The 23,482-nt window shown below is 45.7% G+C and overlaps 2 protein-coding genes across 8 annotated transcripts in view; one reads left to right on the top strand and one right to left on the bottom strand.

Moving 5' to 3' along the window:
* The window catches only part of SATL1 (spermidine/spermine N1-acetyl transferase like 1), a 70,897-nt gene extending 58,217 nt beyond the window's left edge, over window positions 1-12,680 (top strand). For 4 of the 6 annotated variants that reach the window (XM_073642166.1, XM_073642170.1, XM_073642167.1 and 1 more), the window contains 5 exons: window positions 10,496-10,547; window positions 10,907-10,987; window positions 11,062-11,163; window positions 11,257-11,297; window positions 11,801-12,680. In XM_073642166.1, the coding sequence (XP_073498267.1) occupies window positions 10,496-10,547; window positions 10,907-10,987; window positions 11,062-11,163; window positions 11,257-11,297; window positions 11,801-12,052 (528 nt within the window). In that variant the 3' untranslated portion in view covers window positions 12,053-12,680. Of the gene's footprint in view, window positions 1-10,479; window positions 10,548-10,906; window positions 10,988-11,061; window positions 11,164-11,256; window positions 11,298-11,797 lie in introns of all 6 variants that reach the window. The other 2 variants (XM_073642169.1, XM_073642171.1) reach the window with 2 other exon arrangements.
* APOOL (apolipoprotein O like) lies at window positions 12,441-21,118 on the bottom strand. 2 transcript variants are annotated; one of them, XM_073642162.1, is made up of 9 exons: window positions 20,965-21,118; window positions 19,654-19,758; window positions 19,459-19,578; window positions 18,712-18,766; window positions 15,509-15,607; window positions 14,734-14,825; window positions 14,437-14,553; window positions 13,373-13,523; window positions 12,441-12,682 (listed from the first exon to the last, which is right to left on the bottom strand). In XM_073642162.1, exons 1-9 carry the CDS (start codon window positions 20,974-20,976, stop codon window positions 12,585-12,587), a joined length of 849 nt encoding a protein of 282 aa, XP_073498263.1. In that variant the 5' UTR covers window positions 20,977-21,118; the 3' UTR covers window positions 12,441-12,584. The 2 variants fall into 2 exon arrangements, with proteins under 2 accessions (XP_073498263.1, XP_073498264.1); XM_073642163.1 differs by lacking the exon at window positions 20,965-21,118 and adding an exon at window positions 20,504-20,948.
* Between the last annotated feature and the right edge of the window lie 2,364 nt (window positions 21,119-23,482).

The following is a 23,482-nucleotide window of genomic DNA, read 5'->3' as shown; positions in this document are numbered from 1 at the left end:
AGAAGTGAATATAATGAGGGTGGAGAGGGGGGTGGGGATAGTACAGTTAGATCGTTAGAGAAGAATAGGATGCTAAATAACCCAAAAGTTTTATCTTGCATGCTGACCAACGCAAGAAGCCTGACCAATAAGGCGGATGAGCTGCGGGCGCTTATATCGGAGGAGAGGTATGACATCGTAGGTATAACAGAGACTTGGCTAGACGATAGCTACGACTGGGCGGTAAATTTATTAGATTATAGTTTATTTACAAGGGACCGGAAACAGGGGAAGGGCGGAGGAGTCTGCTTATATGTAAAGTCATGTCTAAAACCCAGACTAAGGGAAGATATAGGAGAGGGAGAAGAGGGGGTCGAGTCCATGTGGGTAGAGATAGAGGGGGCAAAAAATAAGAATAAAATATTACTGGGGGTCTGCTATAAGCCACCCAATATAACAGAGGAGAATGAGAATCTGCTATTAGGACAAATAGACAAAGTAGCAAAACATAATGAAGTGATTGTAATAGGGGACTTCAACTACCCGGATATTGACTGGGAAACAGAAACCTGTAGATCTCAGAAAGGAAAAAGGTTCTTGACAAATATTAAGGATAATTATCTCTCCCAACTAGTGCAGGAACCAACGAGAGGGAAGGCCGTGTTGGACTTAATATTGACTAATAGGCCCGATAGAATAACTGAGGTACAGATAGGGGGGCACCTAGGTAATAGCGATCATAATATTATCGACTTCAAAATGCCCTTCAGTAGGGTTATCAATAAGGGAACAACTAAAACATTAAACTTTAGGAGGGCGAAGTTTGATCAGCTGATAGAAAACCTTCAACTTATTGACTGGGACAAAGTTCTTAATCAAAGGAATACGAATAGTAAATGGGAAACCTTCAAAAGAATTCTGAATACTCAGTGCGAGAGGTATATACCGTATGGGAATAAAAGGGCCAGAAATAAGAGGAAACCAATATGGTTGAACAAGAACGTAAAAGGGGCGTTAAATAGCAAAAAAGAGGCCTTCAAGAGATTAAAACAGGAAAACAGTAAGGAGGCACTAATGTGTTACAAGGAAAAAACGAGAACCTGCAAAAAAACAAATAAAAATAGCGAAGGAGGAAACAGAGAGACGTATTGCTAGGGAAAGTAGATCAAATCCCAAACTGTTCTTTACGTATATAAATAGTAAAAGGATTAAATCGGATAATATTGGACCGATAAAAAGTGATGAAGGCAAAATCATAGAGAAAGATGAGGATAAAGCTAATCTATTAAATAATTTTTTTTCGACAACTTTCACAAAGGAAATAGAACTAACAGGAGAAATGAGAAGTGACAAGCTTAATCCTCCACTAAGTATGACAAATCTAACCCAAGCTGGGGTACAGAAACGCCTCAGTAACATTAAAATAAACAAATCACCAGGACCTGATGGCATACACCCACGGGTACTAAGGGAACTAAGTAATGTGATAGACAGACCGTTATATCTTATATTTAAGGACTCTGTTGAGACTGGGTCTGTGCCACTTGATTGGCGACAGGCGAATGTAGTGCCAATATTCAAAAAGGGAGCGAAAAGTGACGCCGGAAACTATCGGCCGGTGAGTCTGACGTCCGTTGTGGGCAAAATTTTTGAAAGCTTCATTAAAGAGGCAATTACGGAGCATCTTGATGCTAATAATCCTTTAATCCCGAACCAACATGGATTCATGAGGAATCGCTCCTGCCAAACAAACCTGATTGACTTCTACGAGGAGGTGAGCTCTCGAGTAGATCAGGGGGAACCAGTGGATGTCGTGTATCTCGACTTCTCAAAAGCGTTCGATAGCGTGCCACATAATAGGTTGGTATACAAAATGAGAATGATGGGGCTGGGGGAAAATGTCTGCAAGTGGGTAGCTAACTGGCTAAAGGATAGAAGGCAGAGGGTGGTTATAAATGGAATATACTCAGATTGGGTAAGCGTCACTAGTGGGGTACCACAGGGGTCTGTACTAGGCCCAATGTTATTTAATATCTTTATTAACGACATAGTCAACGGGATAAATAGTAAAATGTCAATATTTGCAGATGACACAAAGTTATGTAAAACAATTAATACAAAAGAGGACAGTGAAGACCTACAGAGGGATTTGGATAAGCTGGGTAGGTGGAGCATTAAATGGCAAATGAGGTTTAACGAGGAGAAATGTAAGGTCATACATATGGGAAGGAAAAATGGAAGTCACCAGTACTCACTGAATGGGAAATCATTGGGGAATTCAGAGATGGAGAAGGACTTGGGCATCTTGATTGATAGCAAACTAAATTGGAGTGCCCAAAGTCAGGCGGCTGCTGTAAGGGCAAACAGGGTAATGGGATGTATCAGAAGAGGTATAGCTGCAAAGGATGAGAACATTGTTCTTCCACTGTACAAAGCACTGGTCAGACCACACTTGGAATACTGTGCTCAGTTATGGGCCCCAATATATAGAAAGGATATAAATGAGCTTGAAAAGGTACAAAGGAGGGCAACAAAATTAATAAGGGGAATGGAGGGACTGCAATACCCAGAGAGGTTGGCAAAACTAGGACTATTCAGCCTGGAAAAGAGAAGGTTGAGGGGGGACATAATAAATGTGTACAAATATGTTAGGGGACAGTATAGAGACCTTGACCGGGATTTGTTCAAAAGGAGGGATATTACGGTAACAAGAGGGCACTCACTAAGACTGGAAGAGAAAAGGTTTCAGCACCAGCATAGGAAGGGGTTCTTTACGGTAAGAGCAGTGAGAATATGGAATTCACTGAGTGAGGAGACGGTAATGTCGGATTCACTAAACCAGTTCAAGCGGGGACTGGATGCATTTCTAGATACCAGGCAGATTTCAGCATATACTTAAAAATAAAATAAAATAGTAGGTTGATACAGGGATTTATTCTGACTGCTGGTTTCAGAGTCAGGAGGGAATTTTTCCTCAGGTGAAGATTGGCCAAATCATTTGGGGTTTTTGCCCTCCTCTGGATCAACTTTAACAATTACAGAACTAACAGGTCGAACATGATGGACGCAAGTCTTTATTCGGCTTTACAAACTATGTTACTATGTTACCTCCTGTATTATACCCCAGAGCTGCACTCACTATTCTGCTGGTGCAGTCACTGTGTACATACATTATATTACTGATCCTGAGTTACCTCCAGTATTATACTCCAGAGCTGCACTCACTATTCTGCTGGTGCAGTCACTGTGTACATACATTACACTACTGATCCTGAGTTACATCCTGTATTATACTCCAGAGCTGCACTCACTATTCTGCTGGTGCAGTCACTGTGTACATACATTACATTACTGATCCTGAGGTACCTCCTGTATTATACTCCAGAGCTGCACTCACTATTCTGCTGGTGCAGTCACTGTGTACATACATTACATTACTGATCCTGAGTTACATCCTGTATTATACTCCAGAGCTGCACTCACTATTCTGCTGGTGCAGTCACTGTGTACATACATTACATTACTGATCCTGAGTTACATCCTGTATTATACTCCAGAGCTGCACTCACTATTCTGCTGGTGCAGTCACTGTGTACATACATTACATTACTGATCCTGTACTGATCCTGAGTTACATCCTGTATTATACTCCAGAGCTGCACTCACTATTCTGCTTGTGGAGTCTACAAAGATATGGGTACTAGACACACGGCATATGTACTGAAGCCCCCCTCCATTGCTCCAAAGATCTGCTCAGCTTAGATACAGCAGCTCAGCTTAGATACAGCAGCTCAGCTGCATATTGTGCCTAGATGGATATCATTTTTTACAATAAATTCTAGAATAGTGATGTGAAGGAGTCTCCTCATTTTCCCCTTTGGAGCCCTCACTTATCTAACCATGGAGGCTGCTATAGGATGCGTTCTCTCCTTTCTTTCTTGCTATTGGGGCCCCACATTGTAGCGTCCTTCCCTAACCCCACCGCACAATGGGCAGAGGACTCGTTATCTCTGTAGTCTCATTGCAGTGATATGTGTCAGGTAGCTGCGATAGGACTGATCCTAGATAACCTGAGCTTCCTCCTTCCCGGGAAACTTCATACCTGGAGGGACTTTGTCCCATAGAACCTTGGACTCGGGTTATTATTCCCCTTCCTACTTCCTGTTTATTGTGATTACATTAATGTGTAACAATTGACATTTATTGGGAGTGGTCAGGGCCCCCGGGGATTAAAGGTCATGGGCCCCTGCTCTCCCACTGATTTCAGAAACATGACAGCTCCATGGATTTCTATGATGCTGTCACGCTCGGGGCAGGACACCTGCGGAAAGGCTGTGATTTCACAGATATATGAAAAAACAAAAACAATCATAGGCTTCGATCCATCAAACAGAATTCTGATGGAAATGTTGCAACATTTTTGTGCAAATTTTAGTTGCAGGAAAATTTAGCAACTTTTAGTTTTTTTTATGTCTGTCCAGCCAACTTTTTTTTTTTTTAAGGGGGCAAAGTTTAGCTGGAGCAGGCATAGTCACCAAATTTAATCCTAACTTATATCACAAAAGTGGTCTGCATTGCTACAGCAGTGAAGTCCAGGTCACGAGTACATTTTACTGTGGCGCACAACAGCTGAGAGATGCGCCAAATTCATTAAAAGGAGCACACAATGAACTTGGTGCATCTTACTCCAGCGCATCTTCATCAAGACTGATAGATATCAACATAGATTTCTATATGCGTCGTAGTGCTGAATCGCCTCATATCTCCGCTCTGCAGGGTCAGGAGCACCACGGACACTTTCAGTGTGGGATACGATGGCCCGCCGATTCATTAGGACTATCGTTTGGTACTCCAGCCAGGAAGTACCTTGCTGATCACTAGGAGTCTGACTGCTGAGACCCTCATAAATGCCAAGATCAGGGCTGTGGAACCATGAGGACGGGTTTCTGCAGCCCCATCCTGTATTAAGACGAGATGCAGATGCACTCAATTCATTGTCTATGGGACTGCAGGAAGTTGCGGAGAGCTGCGCTCACTCTTCTGATGATACACAATGAATGGAGAGTAAGCTGCGCATGTGGATCTACTCCATCTAGGATGGGGGTGCGAAGACGCGGTCTCAGACTTCCAAAATCCCGATCTTAACATTGCGGGGGGTCTCAGCGGTTGGACCCCCAATGCTCAGCAAGTTATCCCCTATCATGTTCATAAAGGGTAACTTGATTCTTTTTTATTTGAATATTCATTTGCTAAACAAGCATGTGCAGGACACAATTAATTAAAAAATATACAGTATACGAATATACTTTATTGTCTTACATAGTAAAACAGCATTAAACACCAGACAAACAAGGCAGAAACAACAATGGGTGGGCAACCCTAAAAAACAAGAACTATAAGCTCCATACTAAGTACATAGGAAGAGAAAAAGAAGACCCAGGTGTGAATAAAGTATCACTGGGGTCACTTGAAAATCAATAGAGAGAAACAAGGATATGCAAGAGGCAAGTTACAAATGTGTGAAAAATACTAGACATAAAAAGATCATAAATACAAATGTGATATGTATTCTCACAGGAAACAAATCCAAGTAGTACAAAGTACAGGTGCACAGCAATAGTGCCACATACTCAGGATGCAGGGCCGATACAAGAGGTAGGCAAGGTAGCCATCTGTCTAGGGCGCTACCTCTTGCCTACCCGAGGGGGGCCCACTTTCAGAGAAAAATTGCTGAATGCATGCGGCCACCCGGCCCCTTCCTGGGTTTATTGATGTATTCATGTACTGATTGTAGATCTAATGATGCATTCATGTACTGATGGTGGTTCTGGTGATGTATTCATGTTCTTATGGTGGTTCTGGTGCCATATTCATGTACTATTGATGGCTCTGGTGCTCTAATTATGTGCTGATGATTATTTTGGCTTCATATTCATGTACTGATGATGGTTCTGGTGATGAATATATCACCAGACTCATCATCACTACATGAATACAGCACCAGAACAACCATCACTACATGACTTTGTCACTAGAACCGGAATAAATCACTAGAACCACCATCAGTTTTATATAAGCTGTATTTGTCGCATGATGGACGCAAAAACGATTAGGTGTATCCCTTTATCTATGATGGGGGTCTGTTTATTTTCCATTAGTGTATCAGCCAAATGCTGGACGCCTTAATTGAAACCAAATATCGCCATTTTTCCCCTGTATTGTGTAAATGGTCCGCAAACAATGATTGATTCTGTATCTAACTTTGAAATTACACTCCCTGTTAGGTCACATCCCTAAAGTACACCACTTTTTTTTTTTTTTTTACTTTTTTTTATGACATTTGTGAAAAAGGTAACAATTCTAGTGGAAGTGGTCATCAGAGTTTGCTACCTAACCCATCGGAGGGGAAGGTGCATTAGGGGTCCTGTTACCTTAGTCTCTGACCTATTCCTTGGCTTTGGGGTGGGGGGGCGCCATTGGCTTCATCTGCCTACAGTACCAAAATACTTTGTCCTGGCCCTGTCAGGATGTAATGTCAGACAAAATAAGAAAGCAAGGAGAGAGTAGCTACAATTAATGCAGGAAACACCAAGCAAAAAAGGATGTGTTTTTCGCCAAACGGCTTTGTCTAAGTCCAAAAATTACTTTTTTCTAGGGTTGCCCACCCATATTCTTTCTGCCTGGTCTGTTTTTTTTAATGCTGTTTTATTATGTAAGATAGTATAATTAATATTATATTATTTCTCATTACTGGAGTCCTGCACATACAGCTATGTGCAAAGTAATCGCAGCTTGTTTAACACAACTGAGAAAAAGCTGAATCCTCATCATCACAAGTATCTCCACTTTGTGTATCTATACACACGGGCACTGGGAGCTGCACATTCAATTCCAAATAAAAACAACAACAAAATATACATTTTTAAACTGAAAATGAAGAAAAAGGAATAATTGGAGGTTTTTAAAAAAACAGCAGTGTCTGCATTGTCATTTACAAATTGGAATCTTTACAGTATAACCTGAAATTTATTTCCAGACTTCGCTTTTCTGTTAATCACTGAATTAATATTTCGTTTTATGACCCTTATTTCTGATAACGGCTTTACATTTGTGTGGTATGGAGTCACCGAACATCGGACACCTGCGGGGATATTCCAGCCCGAGCTGACTGCGCTACATTCCACACTTCTTTTGCATTCTTTAGTTTTGTATCAAAAACAGCATTCTTGATGTCACTCCACAAATTCTCCATTGGTTTGAGGTCTGTGGATCGGGCGGTGTGAAGACCCGGGGTCTTCCGTGGGCATAATACTACTCAGACAACACAGGGTGAGGGTAAAACAGCGTGGCAATACTTTATTGAACCACCAAACGGACAATAAACACACAGAACAGTCCCAACAAATACCCAAGATGATACAACATTACACAGTCTCACCCTTCCGCTGGCCCGCCGAGACTAGATCAACTGCGACTTTGGGACTTCCAGGGCCAACTACCTCAACCAGTGGCCCCCCGCTACTGGTGGCGGGCCCCCACAGAGAGGAGGTAGCGGCAAGCTTAGGAAGCCGACAGTCCATCGGGGTACAAAGACAGGAGACCCGAGGGTCCCAACCTGGCCTCTCCGAGAGTTTCCATGGAGCCATATGACCCGCGGGTCCCAATCTGGCTTCTCTGAATGTCTCCATGGGTTCCAGGCGACTGGAGGGTCCCGCCTGGCAACCACAAAACACATATCCATGGGGCCAGGTGACTTCTTCGTCCCCACCTGGTCTACACAAATGTATCCATGGTTTCTCTGAGGGTCAATGGAGCATATCTGTATCCTTCCAGTCAGGGCCGTGTACCCTTAGGCTGGAATCACGTAGAATCAAAATCTGTGTCTCTGTGGATCGAGCCAAGCTGATGTCCTGAAGAGTCTGACTGAGCTTTGATTCTCTCTTTCAATTCTTTCTGCTACAGAGGAACATGTCCCTTAAATAGTTACATTTGTCCTTTCAAGTACACATCCACAGGTCAAGGATTAGGGAGAGTATTATTCCAAAGGGCTCAGGTCTCATTGTTTGTGCATTTAATTAATTTACATAGTTGGTATAGCAGGGGGCTCTGGTAAATCAACATCTAGCTGGCTTTAGTATAATATCTAATTAGCATATTACCAAACATTATTGTTTCAAAACCAAGTGAAGTCAACATTCAAGTTTATACACAATAGTATGTCCTCCTTGACCAGCCACAGAAATACACATACATTCACAAGTCAACACAAACACAATAGTGTATTTCTCTTGGCCTAACAAATCAAGACGTCTGGCTGATTAAGATTAGAAGCTGTTTCATCACGGGCGGCCACTTCAGAACATCAGTCTTGTTGGTGTGTTTGGGGTCTTTGCCCATTTCAATGGCATTTCTTCTTCAGCATAAGGCAACATGACCTCTCCTAGTATTGTGATATATTTACACTGGTCCATGGTGTCTGATATGCGGTAAATGGGCCCAACTGCATAATATGAGAAACATCCCCCAACCACTCTGCTCGTATCTCCATGTTTTCCAGTCTTCACATTGTCCTGTGGCCTGAATTCAGGGTTTATGGGTCGTCTCACAAACTGTCCACGGCCTTTAGACCCAATAAGAATGATCTTGCTCTCATCTGTCCATAAAACGTTCCACCATTTCCGGTCAATCTGTTCTTTAGCAAACTGTAACCTTTTCAACACGTCTTTTTTTTTAGCAATGACACTTTACGAGGGTTTCTTGCAGATAGTTTGCCTTCACGTAGCGTCTTCTGATGGCTGCAGGACTCACAGGTAACTGAAGATCTTCTCTGATCTCCCGGGAGCTGATCATTGGATGCTTCTTTGCCAATCTTGTCATTCAATGATCGTCTTCGGAGGGTAGTATTTATTTTCCTACCACGTGTTTTGGGTTGTTTTAAAGCATTGGGAATGTTTTTAGCTGAGCAGCCAATTATTTTCTGCACTTCTTTATATATTTTCCCCTCTCCAATCAACTTTTTGATCAAAAGTTCTTTCTCCTTCGGTACAATGTCGGGAACGACCCATTTTACTCACTGAGCAAAGGCTAAAACCAGCAGGTACAACATTTACTGCCTCCTTCTTTAAATAAGGGCCACAAATGACACCTGTTCCTTCACAGGATGAATGACATCACTAATGAACTCCGCACTGCTATTAATTAGTACACCCCCCTTTCTTTAAAGGAGTCAATTACACCCAATTAACAGCGTGCTTGTCATGGCTGTTGATTCTGTTGGTTGCCCACTACTCGCCTACACTTACTCATTAATGTTTTCCCATGTTGTATGATCTTTTCTGCCCGGCTTCAGTCATGAAGTGTGAACAGAGACTTGTAGACATATCTGGAATCCGAGAACCTGACATTCCAGCACCTGGACTCCTGGATAAATCGGTTTTTACTGCAGTTTTTCCCTCCGCAGAGTTGAGTGATTAACCCATTATAAGCCCATAGTGGTAACTTTCACGCCTGGTGTGACGCAGCCTCCATTGTGAGTCATCGGTTATGTCATAATCAGGGACCGCAGATCCTGACAACTCAGGTCTCACGTTATTGACATCAAGGATGTAAAGTGTCAGAGGGCAAGACCGTGGAGACAACATCTGGACGACGGGCTCAAGAACAGAAGCCGCAAGGTGGAGAATCACAGCATCCCAGGGTCATGCAGTCCATGTCCAGGTCCTAGCAAGGACCATTCTCAGAAGGACAAGAAGGGCGGCACCAGTCACAATGGCGCAGAGAAGGCCACATTTACCATTCGAAAGGCCAAACCAGACGACTGTCCTGAGGTGCTGCAGATGATCAAAGTGAGAGCCCCTGGGGTAGACTGACTGGGCATTAAAGCATTATCAGGCGGCACGGTGGCTAGCACTGCAGCCTTGCAGCACTGAGGTCCTGGGTTCAAATCCCACTAAGGACAACATCTGCAAGGAGTTTGTATGTTCTCCTTGTGTTTGCGTGGGTTTCCTCCGGGGTCTCTGGTTTCCTCCCACACTCCAAAGACATACTGATAGGGAATTTAGATTGTGAGCCCCAATGGGGACAGTGCCCATAATATCTGTAAAGCGCTGTGGAATTAATGGCGCTATATAAGTGAGTAAAATAAATAAATAAAAATAAATAAATTAAGACAAGCACAACCACACAGATTTCTACACAAGGCAGAGTTCACAATCGCCTAACCTCCCATCATACAGTTATAAAGGTCATAAGGGAAAAGATAAAAGGATCTGATTATTCTCCAAAGGAAACAGCGCCACATTCACTCATGGTTGAGTCTGGTACTGCAGTCAGCCCTATTCAACACTATGACAAGCAGGCACAAAAATCCTTCCTTTTAATGCTAAAAAAAAAGGGAGATTTATATGGTCCTCACTTAAATGATCCCATGAGTGAACCGAGCAGGGCATGTTTATCCTGAAATACTTTGTGCTGCTAGGAGCATTCGGATAAAATGTGCAGTATTCTTATTTTTCAGGAACTCGCGGATTATGAGAACATGTCGAACGCTGTGGAATTAACGGAGAAAGGTGAGAGGAGGACATGAGAGGCTACTAATGACCTGTGACACAATGTAACAATGTATCTGTCATCGCTCCGTCAGGAGAAAGTGGTTATGATGAGACAGATACAATGTAACCGACGCCTGTACTCGGATACATTCATTGTGATGGATACTCTGTGGATTCCCCGGGCCCTGCAGTGTGGATATAAAGGGGTGGTCCGATAGTGACGTTTGTGCGGCACGCTCACTCCGTGGTCTCCGGTCGGCAGACTGTCACAGTGGATTTCACCTTTTGAGACACAGAGGGTGAGATCCGGAGCAGAATCATCCCCACACTTCCATCTCGTGTGAACGCTCCCTTATAGTCCTGTCCTTCTTCACTAGATTTACTAGACGACGGCTTTGGACCTCAACCCTATTACCACTGCCTCATAGCGGAGGTGGCGCAGAACGGGGACAGCGAGGGTAAGTGCGGCCTTGTGGGCAGAGCATGGTGATGACACCCACGTAATCTGTACTTCATAGATGTTTCCTTACAGACAGCGCAATAGTCGGATTCGCTATGTATTATTTCACGTACGACCCATGGACCAGAAGATCACTTCATCTAGAGGAATTCTACGTGAAGGAGCCATATAGAGGTGAGACCTTCTCCTGCCCCATCCTGGCACCGCACGATTATCACCCAGAGCCTCCTCCGGTATCACACACGTCACAATTATGTTTCTCCACAGGTATGGGGATCGGATCAGCAATACTAAAGAGGATAAGTCAGGTGGGTTCACTTACTTATACACAACATGGACATCAGACGACTCTATGGAGCCTGGAATAGAGGACCAGAGCAAATGCTGGACGAGCAGGGGACGCTGGGGGATTACAGCTCTGAAACTGCAGAATAGCGAGTGCAGCTCTGAAGTATAATACAGGATGTAACTCAGGATCAGTAATGTAATGTATGTACACAGTGACTGCACCAGCAGAATAGTGAGTGCAGCTCTGGAGTATAATACAGGATGTAACTCAGGATCAGTAATGTATGTACACAGTGACTGCACCAGCAGAATAGTGAGTGCAGCTCTGGAGTATAATACAGGATGTAACTCAGGATCAGTAATGTAATGTATGTACACAGGGACTGCACAAGCAGAATAGCGAGCGCAGCTCTGGAGTATAATAGAGGATAATTAATGTAATGGAGACTCTGATGTAACCTGTGACATGTTGGGAGGTGCGGTTACAGTTTGTGCCTGTTGCTTGTCTCCCGTCGGTCAGTAGGAGGCCATTGAACAGCGCTGCAGCGACATCGACTTCCTGGTTTTGTCTTCAAACGCGGCCTCCATCCAATTCTACAAGCGGAGAGGCGCTGCTGACCTATCGGAGGAGGACGGCTGGCACCTGTTCAGATTCTCTCAGGATGACCTGAGGCGGATGGCGGAGGGAGCCGAGCGTGGTGGCAGGAATACAAGGACGCCTCGTGTCGTATTACCAGATACTTTACAGTCAGAAATTAAAAAACACCACATCTGAAGCCAGGAATGGCGGCCGGGCGCAGCGTGTCTGTCACTCCGCGATAATTACACACACAGGCCGCTTTGTTTCTGTGAGTTGTGACACCGAATCTGGAAATAAAAAGCAGACTGAACGCCCAGGGCCGGACCCCTCGATTCGTGTTGTCATTTTTCTTTATAAGTCAGTAGCCTCCGTGGCTCAGAGAGGAAGCGTCAGCCGGTCTGACGCAGTAGTTGTAGGACTGTCCAGCAAGTCTGGGAATATCACCTCTGGGCCATCCACCACCCCAACTTTGAGTGACCAATTTACACATTTGTAGTCCCAGCCTGAAGCTAAATACTAAAGCCATTTTCACCCAAGATCTTCCCAGGATGACCAGTAATGGACAGGACCGGACCGGACCCAATCATGTGTGGGACACATCTCCCATTTATTTTACCAAACATGACAAAGTGAGGCACCTGAGTGTGGAGGGTTAATAAAGTTCATAAAACCGTCGGAGACGCCCCGTACACCGGAGCTGGGGGGGGGGGGGGGGGCGACGTCCTTGTCAGGTTCTGGTGCTGTACAGATCCACATCCTCCGGGTTGGACTGTCCGTGGTCCACAAGTTCTGGCGGAGGCTGAAACTTCACGTCCTTTGGCTGCTCTGTAATAAATATAAAACAGCCCGGGTCACATAGAGAATCACTGAAGTCACAGATAAGGGAGTACGAGTACTAACGATGTTCACTGAAAAATTGTTCTATTAAAACTACATTTTATTTCAACAGTTAAAAAACATCAAATTGAGAATCCTTGTGTATGCTAAAATGAAATACTAATGGATTTATTTTATTAGCTTATTAGCAACATCGATAATTTAAAAACAGGGCCTATTGGGGTGTGCTAGGACTCAACATCGTTGAGCGGGGCGCCAAGTGTGTTTTAACGCGTCAACCTCTGCAGCCAGGTAGGGTTAATTTTTAGGGACATCTAGGTTTCCCTGGACTGGGAATTTTTTGTTTTGATCCCCATTATCCTGGAAAGTTGTCAGTGTCCACCGAGACCGGAGCCCTGTGAAACGCCTCCAACCTGGCGGCATCATGTCACAGCTATGAGATCACACCAAGAAAAATCAAACAAGGAGCCTGAGATGCCGGCAGGTAGAAGGCTACGGCTATATACAAGCAGATTTACCCGCACAGAATATCATCGTTATCAGCAGTGCACATGGCGACAATAGCGATTATTTTAATGCCACCATGATCGATCCAATCACCCGCTTGCTTGTGCATCGGGTGATGTTTACACAAGCCGATAATCGGCTCATCTACATCAGCCGTGGTGGTAAATTTACCTGTGGGGACCCTCGAGGTGCTGGGCTCTGCTGGATCTATAGGGGACGATGAGCTCGCAGGTGCCGATGCGCTGGTCGGTTCCTGGTGCTCTCGTGTATGGTGTCCTGCGGGTGACTCTGCTGCGCCGCCGTCCTCTTCTCTCGGAGTCTCCTGTCAGGAATGAGAGCAATATTTGGATCAGTACAGGAAGAGCAACAATGAGGGAGCGTCAGCTGCTAAACTCACGCCATGTCCACGATCGCTGCAGATTCTGGCTTAAAAAAACACAAATAAACACTACAGATTTACAATGGGGCAAATCCTAAAAAGGATCCACTATGCAATTAGCTGCAAAAGATTAGTGTACACCTGCCCTTAAAAAGGGGAGGTCCAGCTTTTTTTCTACTCATGTCATTCGGGCTAAAAATCATTTTTATAATTTGGTTTCATTACAACTTTTTTTTTTTTTTAAAGTTTTTTTTTTTTTTCACAGGATCTTTCATTTACTGCACATTCATCTTCAATGTGGTCTGCGGCCATAAATCAGCTGAGAGAAGGTCAGAAATAGACAGATAAACCATTGCTAATAGTGATGAGTGAACGTGCTATCAGAGTATGCCCGGGAGTTATCCAGGTATCTTGTAGTGCTCTGGTAATATGTTTGAGTCCCTGCGCCCGCATGTTTTGCAACAGTAGTCAGCCGCAACACATGCAGGGATCGGCTGCATGCAGGGATCGGCTGTTTGCTAGGCAATAAGCAGCCACAGGGACTCAAATATATTATCAGAGCACTACAAGATACCTGCATAACTCGGATAGCACGTTATCAGAGCACGTTCGCTCACCACTAATTACTAACTCTCTTGTCAAAATGAGCTCAATGATGCATCCTTGGTTAACTCAATTCTGCAGACAGAATAAATAGTGGAGCACAGCGGCTATAGAAGGCAAAAGTTGCAACAATTTTTTAATATATCACAGTTCCAAATAGGATTGTGAGCCTTCTAATAAATGAATAAAAGCATTTATTACAAAAAAAAAAAAGTTCTTTAACAGTGGACAGCCCCTTTAATGCTCCATTTACCCTTGCGTCCTCTGATCGGGCTGGCATAGTTGCTTCGTTCTGAGGTGTCGTCTTCCATAGAGAGCTCACGGCATCGTACGTCCGATGACCCGCGCTGTATAACTTCTTACTGGTTACCTGAGGAATCACAACAAGCAGGTGTCAGCCCGAAACGCCATCATATCTGCTACAATGAATCTTCCAATTCACTGACAGCAAGCAGAGGTCTTCAATGTGCTGTACTCTCATGTTTCCAGTCCTTGCACAACCCCCTCCCGTCTGACATGCGCTAAACACCGAGGCTGATAACATCTTTACCTTGGCAAAAATAACTGCGTGCGCGGGATAACAGACAGACGCGCCCAGGGCGGCCAGGCCCGCCGGGTACAGCAGCTTCTTCAGCCTGGAGCCTATGAAACCAGGAGCAGAGGGCGAGATCGGCACAAAGGGCAATTAAGTTTATATTCATGATACTTTGTGATCTTGATACGGTTCATAAAAGATACTATGTAACAAGTCTCCAGGATTAACACTTTATTGCCTGGTTCTATGGCGCATACCCCATGTGCCGAGTATCGAGGTATCAGAGGGCACACTCATTACATGGACAGCCAGATAAATTCACCGGGCTCCGTGTTGACATCATGTCTACAGCGCATGACCGCTGCAGCCAATCACTGGTCCCGGCTCTCATGTGCCCAGTGATTGGCTGCGTGAGAACATGCTGTAGTTGAGATGTCATCACTGCACCCAAGGATCGGTGCAGAGCAGGGACCGGATGTAAATATGGACGACGGGGTTACTTTCAAGTTCACACACTGAATTGTGACAGTGGAACATCTCCTTACGGTCACACGTGGTCGCCATTAAATATACGTTTGCGTTTTCCAGAAAGCTGGATGGAAGGCATTGTGGCTGCCACCACTTCTATCACTGCTTTTCCTACAGGGGGGAAACATTTTACAGAAGCACAATATTTGTTTCCCCTCTAACTGCAGCATTACATCCCCCCGCTCCAGCGCGTCCATTATTACGCTCATCCGCGGTCTCCTAGATCCCGTTGAACACGTTGCATTGTGCGGCCGGCGCTCACCTCTCCTGGCTAACACCAGTCCGGCCAGCCCGCTGACGGAGATGACCCCCACTCGTGGCAGGAACTCGGGGGGCGGATTCTTCAGGTAAACATAACTATCTAGAAAGGGGAAATAATCCGGTTAGTGATCTCCTAGGAGGGAGGCTTTTATTATAACTCTTCTTACATGATGTCCGGCCTGTGTGCAGCCGCATCTACGGATTCATTCCTGCTCATCTGACAACAAGCGACTATTGTACCCGCGATTCTGCCGGAACAGCCCAGGATTTAGCCTCTACATACAGGAGATGGCGGTCCGACCTCTGTCTCTCCAGACTTCCCAATACACATCGGTGCTCGGCCGCGTGTTCACGAGTTCCTAAAAGTGAGAGAAATCTACCGCTCCACTCCTCTTCCTAAGGAAAGGACCAGACACTGAAAATCCAACCGCCCAACCCTTCTCCAACCCCCATATCAGAGTCTGGAAGCCCCCATACACGAAGGGTGAACGTCGTCTGGAGTGACCGACCATCATGTGTGTACAGGGGGCCTTTACATACTGAAGACTTATCTTTAGGGCAGATTAGTGGGGGTCCAGAACCCACTCCTCCTGTGTATGGAGCCAGAACACCACAGCTCGCTACTGTGTAGCGTCCATCCTTGGATCCTATTCACTTTAATAGGAGATGCGGTTTCCAGTACTGCAGCGCAACTATACAGTGTATGGATCTGTGCTGTTCACCTGAAAACAGGTGATTGATGGGGACACCGGACCCCCACCGATCTGATATTAATGATTTATCCTAAGGACAGGTCATCAACATCAAAGTCCTGTGTTATCCATCTTTACGGACATTTTTTATCTAAGTTATTTGGGTCTAAAAATCCTTTTTTTTTTTCTCAGTTTGGTTTCATTAATACTTTTGCGCCATTTAGCTTTTACAGACACTTTGTTTCTCTGCACATTTAACATTGATGTTGTCTGTTGTCATACATCAGCTGAGAAGAGCTCAGAAAAAGATAAATACACACGTGGTCAAAATTGTTGGGTACCCCTCATTTAATGAAAAATCCACAATGGTCACAGAAATAACTTGAATCTGACAAAAGTAATAATAAATTAAAAATCTATGAAAATGAACAATTGAAAGTCAGACATTGCTTTTCTGCTTCCACAGAATTAAAAAAAAAAATTAAACTCAAGAAATAGGCCTGGACAGAAATGATGGCACCCCTGAAAATAATGTGACAAAAGGGACATGTTAAATCAAGTTGTGTCCACTAATTAGTATCACAGGTGTCTACAATCTTATAATCAGTCAGTGGGCCTGTATATAGGGCTACAGATACTCACTGTGCTGTTTGGTGACATGGTGTGTACCACACTCAACATGGACCAGAGGAAGCAAAGGAAAGAGTTGTCTCAGGAGATTAGAAAGAAAATTATAGACGAGCATGTTAAAGGTAAAGGTTATAAGACCATCTCCAAGCAGCTTGATGTTCCTGTGACTACAGTTGCACACATTATTCAGAAATTTAAGATCCATGGGACTGTAGCCAACCTCCCTGGACGTGGCCGCAGGAGGAAAATTGATGATAAATCAAAGAGACGGATAATACGAATGGTAACAAAAGAGCCCAGAATAACTTCTAAAGAGATTAAAGGTGAACTTCAAGCTCAAGGAACATCAGTGTCAGATCGCACCATCCGTCGTTGTTTGATCCAAAGTGGACTTCATGGGAGACGACCAAGGAGAACACCATTGTTGGAAAAAAAAAAACATAAAAAAGCCAGACTGGAAATTGCCAAACTACACGTTGACAAGCCACAAAGCTTCTGGGAGAATGTCCTAGACAAAAATGGAAGTTTTTGGCAAGGCACATCAGCTCTATCTTCACTGACGGAAAAATGAAGCATATCAAGTAAAGAACACTGTCCCTACTGTGAAACATGGTGGAGGCTCTGTTATGTTCTGGGGCTGGTCTGCTGCATCTGGCACAGGGTGTCTTGAATCTGTGCAGGGTACAATGAAATCTCAAGACTATCAAGGGATTCTAGAGAGAAATGTGCTGCCCAGTGTCTGAAAGCTTGGTCTCAGTCGCAGGTCATGGGTCTTGCAACATGATAATGACCCAAAACACACAGCTAAAAACACCCAAGAATGGCTAAGAGGAAAACATTGGACTATTCTGAAGTGGCTTCTATGAGCCCTGACCTAAATCCTATTGAGCATCTTTGGAAAGAGCTGGAACATGCCGTCTGGAAAAGGCAACCTTCAAACACGAGACAACTGGAGCAGTTTGCTCATGAGGAGTGGGACAAAATACCTGACGAGAGGTGCAGAGGTCTCGTTGACAGTTACAGGAGTCGTTTGATCGCAGTGATTGCCTCAAAAGGTTGTTCAACAAAATATTAAGTTAAGTAGAAAACCCATCACTTCTGTCCAGGCCGATTTCATGAGGATAATTTTTTTAAAAACTCTGTGGAAGCAGAAAAGCAATGTCTGACTTTCATTTGTTCATTTTCATAGATTTTTTATTTATTATTACTTTTGTCAGATTCAAGTTATTTCTGTGACCATTGTGGGTTTTTCTTTCATTAAATGAAGGGTAACAACAATTTTGACAACGTGTGTAGGTACAAATTCCCTGACCAGCCCGTCATGGTGAGTTGACTGACGGAATCTCAGTTACCTCATTCTGAAAGGGTGCAACATCTTTAATGAAACCAAACTGCAATAATTATTTCTATATTTATAATACATGTATGCAAAGGGAACCTGTCAGTAAGACCATTACCCACAAACCGTATGTATGGGCAAGTAGGTCTTAAAAATGTAAATCCATCATCACCCTTATATCATGCATCTATTGCTGCATTCCAGAGTAATTAGCGTTTTCATTCATATGCGAATGCAGCACCAAGTGCTCAGAGTGTGAAAAAGCACTTAAGGAGCTTCCTCCTCCCCAAGGCTGTTCCCGCTTCTTTACCTCAATGGCTGGAACAGGCTGGTGCTGGGCAGGGTAACAACCCGGGAGGAGAAACCTCGAAAAGTGATCCGTCATTCCCAGAGCACTTACCACCTTATTTGCATATGAATGAAATGCTTTTAATTGTTCTCTTAGGCTTCCATAAGATTCTTCACCATTATTACATTCAGTGCAGAAAATGTGCAGCAAAACAGCGAGTGAAGCACAGAGGGAATCTGCTGCTGAGCACTTACCTTTTCCAAACTGTATGGTTTCTTCTACTCCATTCCGGACTGAGGTGCCGGCATCCTGAAGGAAGGAGAGCAACATAATGTAACCAGAGCGAGTGACGTAACCAGAGCGAGCAATGCGACGTAGTGCAACCACCAGAGCGAGCGATGTAGCATAACCACCAGAGCCAATGACGTAACCAGAGCAAAGGGTCTGAATACTTATGACCATGGGATATTTCAGTTTTTCTGTTTTAATAAATTTGCAAAAATTTCTACATTTGTTTTTTTTCAGTCAAGATGGGGTGCAGAGTGGACTTTAATGAGGGAAAAAAAAAATGAACTTTTTAGATTTTACCAAACGGCTACAGTGAAACAAAGAGTGAAAAATTTAAAGGGGTCTGAATACTTTCCGTACCCACTGTATGTGCAAATACTGGAAAGTTTATTACAGGATAAGTGAGTAAAATCAGAGGAGTCCAGTACAGAAGAAGCACTTACATCATAAAGGATTCTGTATGCTCGGCCTAAACTTATGTGGCGACGGCAGCCAATCACAGGCTGCAGCAATAACCAGGTCGACACCACTTCAGCCAGGGATCGGCTGCAGCAGTCACATGCCTATGCTCATAAGTAGCACAGAGGTTAGCACAGCACAAAGACAGCTCTGAGAGAAAAACTGGGGAATCCATAAGGGAAGTATAATTTTTAACATTTTATTTTTTTAAGTATGATAGGTTATTTAAAAAGACACACTGCCCCATAACTTACCCGAGTCCAGGTCACTGCAGGCCACACTGTTTCTCGTAAAGTGGAGAACACGCACTGCACTCGGCCTGGCGATGCTTCAATAAATCTCGATTCTTGTGGAGGAATGGTGTAAACTGACAACTAAAAAGAAAGATTGATAAGAAGGGGGCACCTGATCTGCTCCCCCCAACATGGCTGACACGGCGCCCTGGCTACCTGGTGGGGGTTCAGACGATCACCTTTAGCCTCTCGGTCAGACACTGCATAAAGGCCATAGGAGGAGACGACCAGCCCCACCGGTACCGCGGCCACCTTCAACATCTGCATGGAAGAAAAAGGGTTAACGGAACAAAGTCTTCTATAATAAGGGGCACAGCGGCGACAAGTGTAATATATATGTAGATATTATAGATACACATGCACAGCACTGTGAAAAAGTTTTAGGCAGGTGCAGAAACAATGCAGCAGAGTAAGAAGTGCCATACATAGAAGAGTTATTAGTTTATTTTTTATCAACCACCATCCGCCTCCATCACATCTTCTTGTCACTTGTACACAGGGTATGAAGGATCTCGGCAGGAGGTTGTGCCAAATATCTTGGGAGAACTGACCCCAGATCTTCAACATGAAACCTGGCATTATGTGAAAACTGTTCCTGGGCTTAAAACTAGAGGGGGTCTGGCTATTGGACATTATGCCCCCCCCCCCCCCCCCCCCCACACACACACACACACACACACACACACACACACACACACACACACACACACACACACACACACACACACACACACACACACACCAGAGTCCCAGGAGCAGGACTGGTGTGACGTTCCCTCATGTTTCCTTCCAGATGGAGACTGGAGCAGGGCTGTGGAGTCAGTAAGCCAAACCACCGACTCCACAGCCCCGGTCACTACTGAGCGTGTACATAAAGTGCAGCAGATTCATCTCAACTAAAAGCCGAGATCAGGAACAGATCAGAACAGACATTTATAGGACATTTCATAACTTTTCCAATTCTTATGAAAACATTTACATCCCATCCTGCACTGAACTACTGTACCCAATGTATCATGCATTGTAGGAGGCGGTGCACATTACACCGACTCCACAGCCCGGCACTTGCGGCGTCCCTGGACCCGTCTCCATCCAGCACATCGGGGACGTCACTGGCAGCGGATCCTGATGATTTCCTTCCTCAGACGACCATTAATGACCTCAGCGACAGCGGACGAGGCCGGAGGTGCCGGGGTTTCTGCAGAGGTTGTGATCAGGTCGTGTCCATAATCTGCAGACCGGTGACGTCTTGTTTCTTGCTGTAATGTCAGTGCTGAGCAGTGTACAGCCGCCTGGAGGATGGGCTGAGCTCTGCACTGTGCACCTCACATGGGTCCATATAGTATCTCCACTATATTGTACCAATCTGGAGAGCTGATTATATACACAGCAGTGATATTACGGTGATAGAACCACAAGTCCCAGCATTCCATCCACGGCTGCATTCTGTCAGGTTCTGACACTCACCTTCGACACCATTGGGCGCCCCCTCCTCCTCCCGCTGCTCCTGCGCACTAGGAGAGATCAGTACGGAAAGCAGCGCGGACCAAACCTCCTGTCAGCGCGTCGCCGACTGATGACGTGCCGGAGGTGCTGTCACTCACGGCAGGGGGCGGAGTCTGTCGCTGCTGTGTGCCGGTGTCATAGACGTGTACGGTCTCCTGTGTGCGGTGGTCACAGCTCTGCGCCCTCTTACAGGGGATGTCCAGGAGGTCTCAGAACTGACAGCAGAGGTTGTCACACCGTAACCGCATACTTCCAAGACATCTGCAGCACCTCACTCCATAACCTCACACCGTAACCGCTCCTCACACCATAACCTCACACCGTAACCGCTCCTCACACCATAACCTCACACCGTAACCGCTCCTCACACCATAACCTCACACCGTAACCGCTCCTCACACCATAACCTCACACCGTAACCTCCCCTCACACTGTAACCTCACACCGTAACCGCCCCTCACACTGTAACCTCACACCGTAACCGCCCCTCACACTGTAACCTCACACCGTAACCTCCCCTCACACTGTAACCTCACACCGTAACCTCCCCTCACACTGTAACCTCACACCGTAACCTCCCCTCACACTGTAACCTCACACCGTAACCGCTCCTCACACTGTAACCTCACACCGCTCCTCACACTGTAACCTCACACCGTAACCGCCCCTCACACTGTAACCTCACACCGTAACCGCTCCTCACACTGTAACCTCACACCGTAACCTCCCCTCACACTGTAACCTCACACCGTAACCTCCCCTCACACTGTAACCTAACACCGTAACCGCTCCTCACACTGTAACCTCACACCATAACCTCCCCTCACACTGTAACCTCACACCGTAACCGCTCCTCACACTGTAACCTAACACCGTAACCGCTCCTCACACCGTAACCGCTCCTCACACTGTAACCTCACACCGTAACCGCTCCTCACACTGTAACCTCACACCGTAACCTCCCCTCACACCGTAACCTCACACCGTAACCTCCCCTCACACCGTAACCTCACACCGTAACCGCTCCTCACACTGTAACCTCACACCGTAACCGCCCCTCACACTGTAACCTCACACCGTAACCTCCCCTCACACTGTAACCTCACACCGTAACCGCCCCTCACACTGTAACCTCACACCGTAACCCCCCCTCACACTGTAACCTCCCCTCACACTGTAACCTCACACCGTAACCGCCCCTCACACTGTAACCTCACACCGTAACCGCCCCTCACACTGTAACCTCACACCGTAACCGCCCCTCACACTGTAACCTCACACCGTAACCGCCCCTCACACTGTAACCTCACACCGTAACCGCCCCTCACACTGTAACCTCACACCGTAACCTCCCCTCACACTGTAACCTCACAACGTAACCGCCCCCCACACTGTAACCTCACACCGTAACCGCCCCTCACACTGTAACCTCACACCGTAACCGCCCCTCACACTGTAACATCACACCGTAACCGCTCCTCACACTGTAACCTCACACCGTAACCGCTCCTCACACTGTAACCTCACACGATAACCACCGCTCACACTGTAACCTCACACCGTAACCTCCCCTTACACTGTAACCTCACACAGTAACCTCCCCTCACACTGTAACCTCACACCGTAACCGCTTCTCACACTGTAACCTCACACCGTAACCGCTCCTCAAACTGTAACCTCACACCATAACCACCGCTCACACTGTAACCTCACACCGTAACCTCCCCTGTAACCTCACACCGTAACCTCCCCTTACACTGTAACCTTACACCGTAACCTCCCCTCACACTGTAACCTCACACCGTAACCGCCCCTCACACTGTAACCTCACACCGTAACCTCCCCTCACACTGTAACCTCACACCGTAACCACCGCTCACACTGTAACCTCACACCATAACCACTGCTCACACTGTAACCTCACACCGTAACCTCCCCTTACACTGTAACCTCACACCGTAACCTCCCCTCAAACTGTAACCTCACACCGTAACCGCCCCTCACACTGTAACCTCACACCGTAACCACCGCTCACACTGTAACCTCACACCATAACCACCGCTCACACTGTAACCTCACACCGTAACCTCCCCTCACACTGTAACCTCACACCGTAACCGCCCCTCACACTGTAACCTCACACCGTAACCTCCCCTCACACTGTAACCTCACACCGTAACCGCCCCTCACACTGTAACCTCACACCGTAACCTCCCCTCACACTGTAACCTCACACCGTAACCGCCCCTCACACTGTAACCTCACACTGTAACCGCCCCTCACACTGTAACCTCACACCGTAACCTCCCCTCACACTGTAACCTCACACCGTAACCTCCCCTCACACTGTAATCTCACACCGTAACCGCCCCTCACACTGTAACCTCACACCGTAACCACCCCTCACACTGTAACCTCATACCGTTAACCGCCCCTCACACTGTAACCTCACACCGTAACCTCCCCTCACACTGTAACC

Source organism: Phyllobates terribilis, unplaced genomic scaffold (genome assembly GCF_046119375.1).
Source record: "Phyllobates terribilis strain yellow unplaced genomic scaffold, ASM4611937v1 Scaffold_7__3_contigs__length_470593459, whole genome shotgun sequence".
Taxonomy (NCBI): Eukaryota; Metazoa; Chordata; class Amphibia; order Anura; family Dendrobatidae; genus Phyllobates; species Phyllobates terribilis.
Note: the sequence above shows the minus strand (reverse complement) of the source record. Positions and strands in the feature narration are given on the sequence as shown.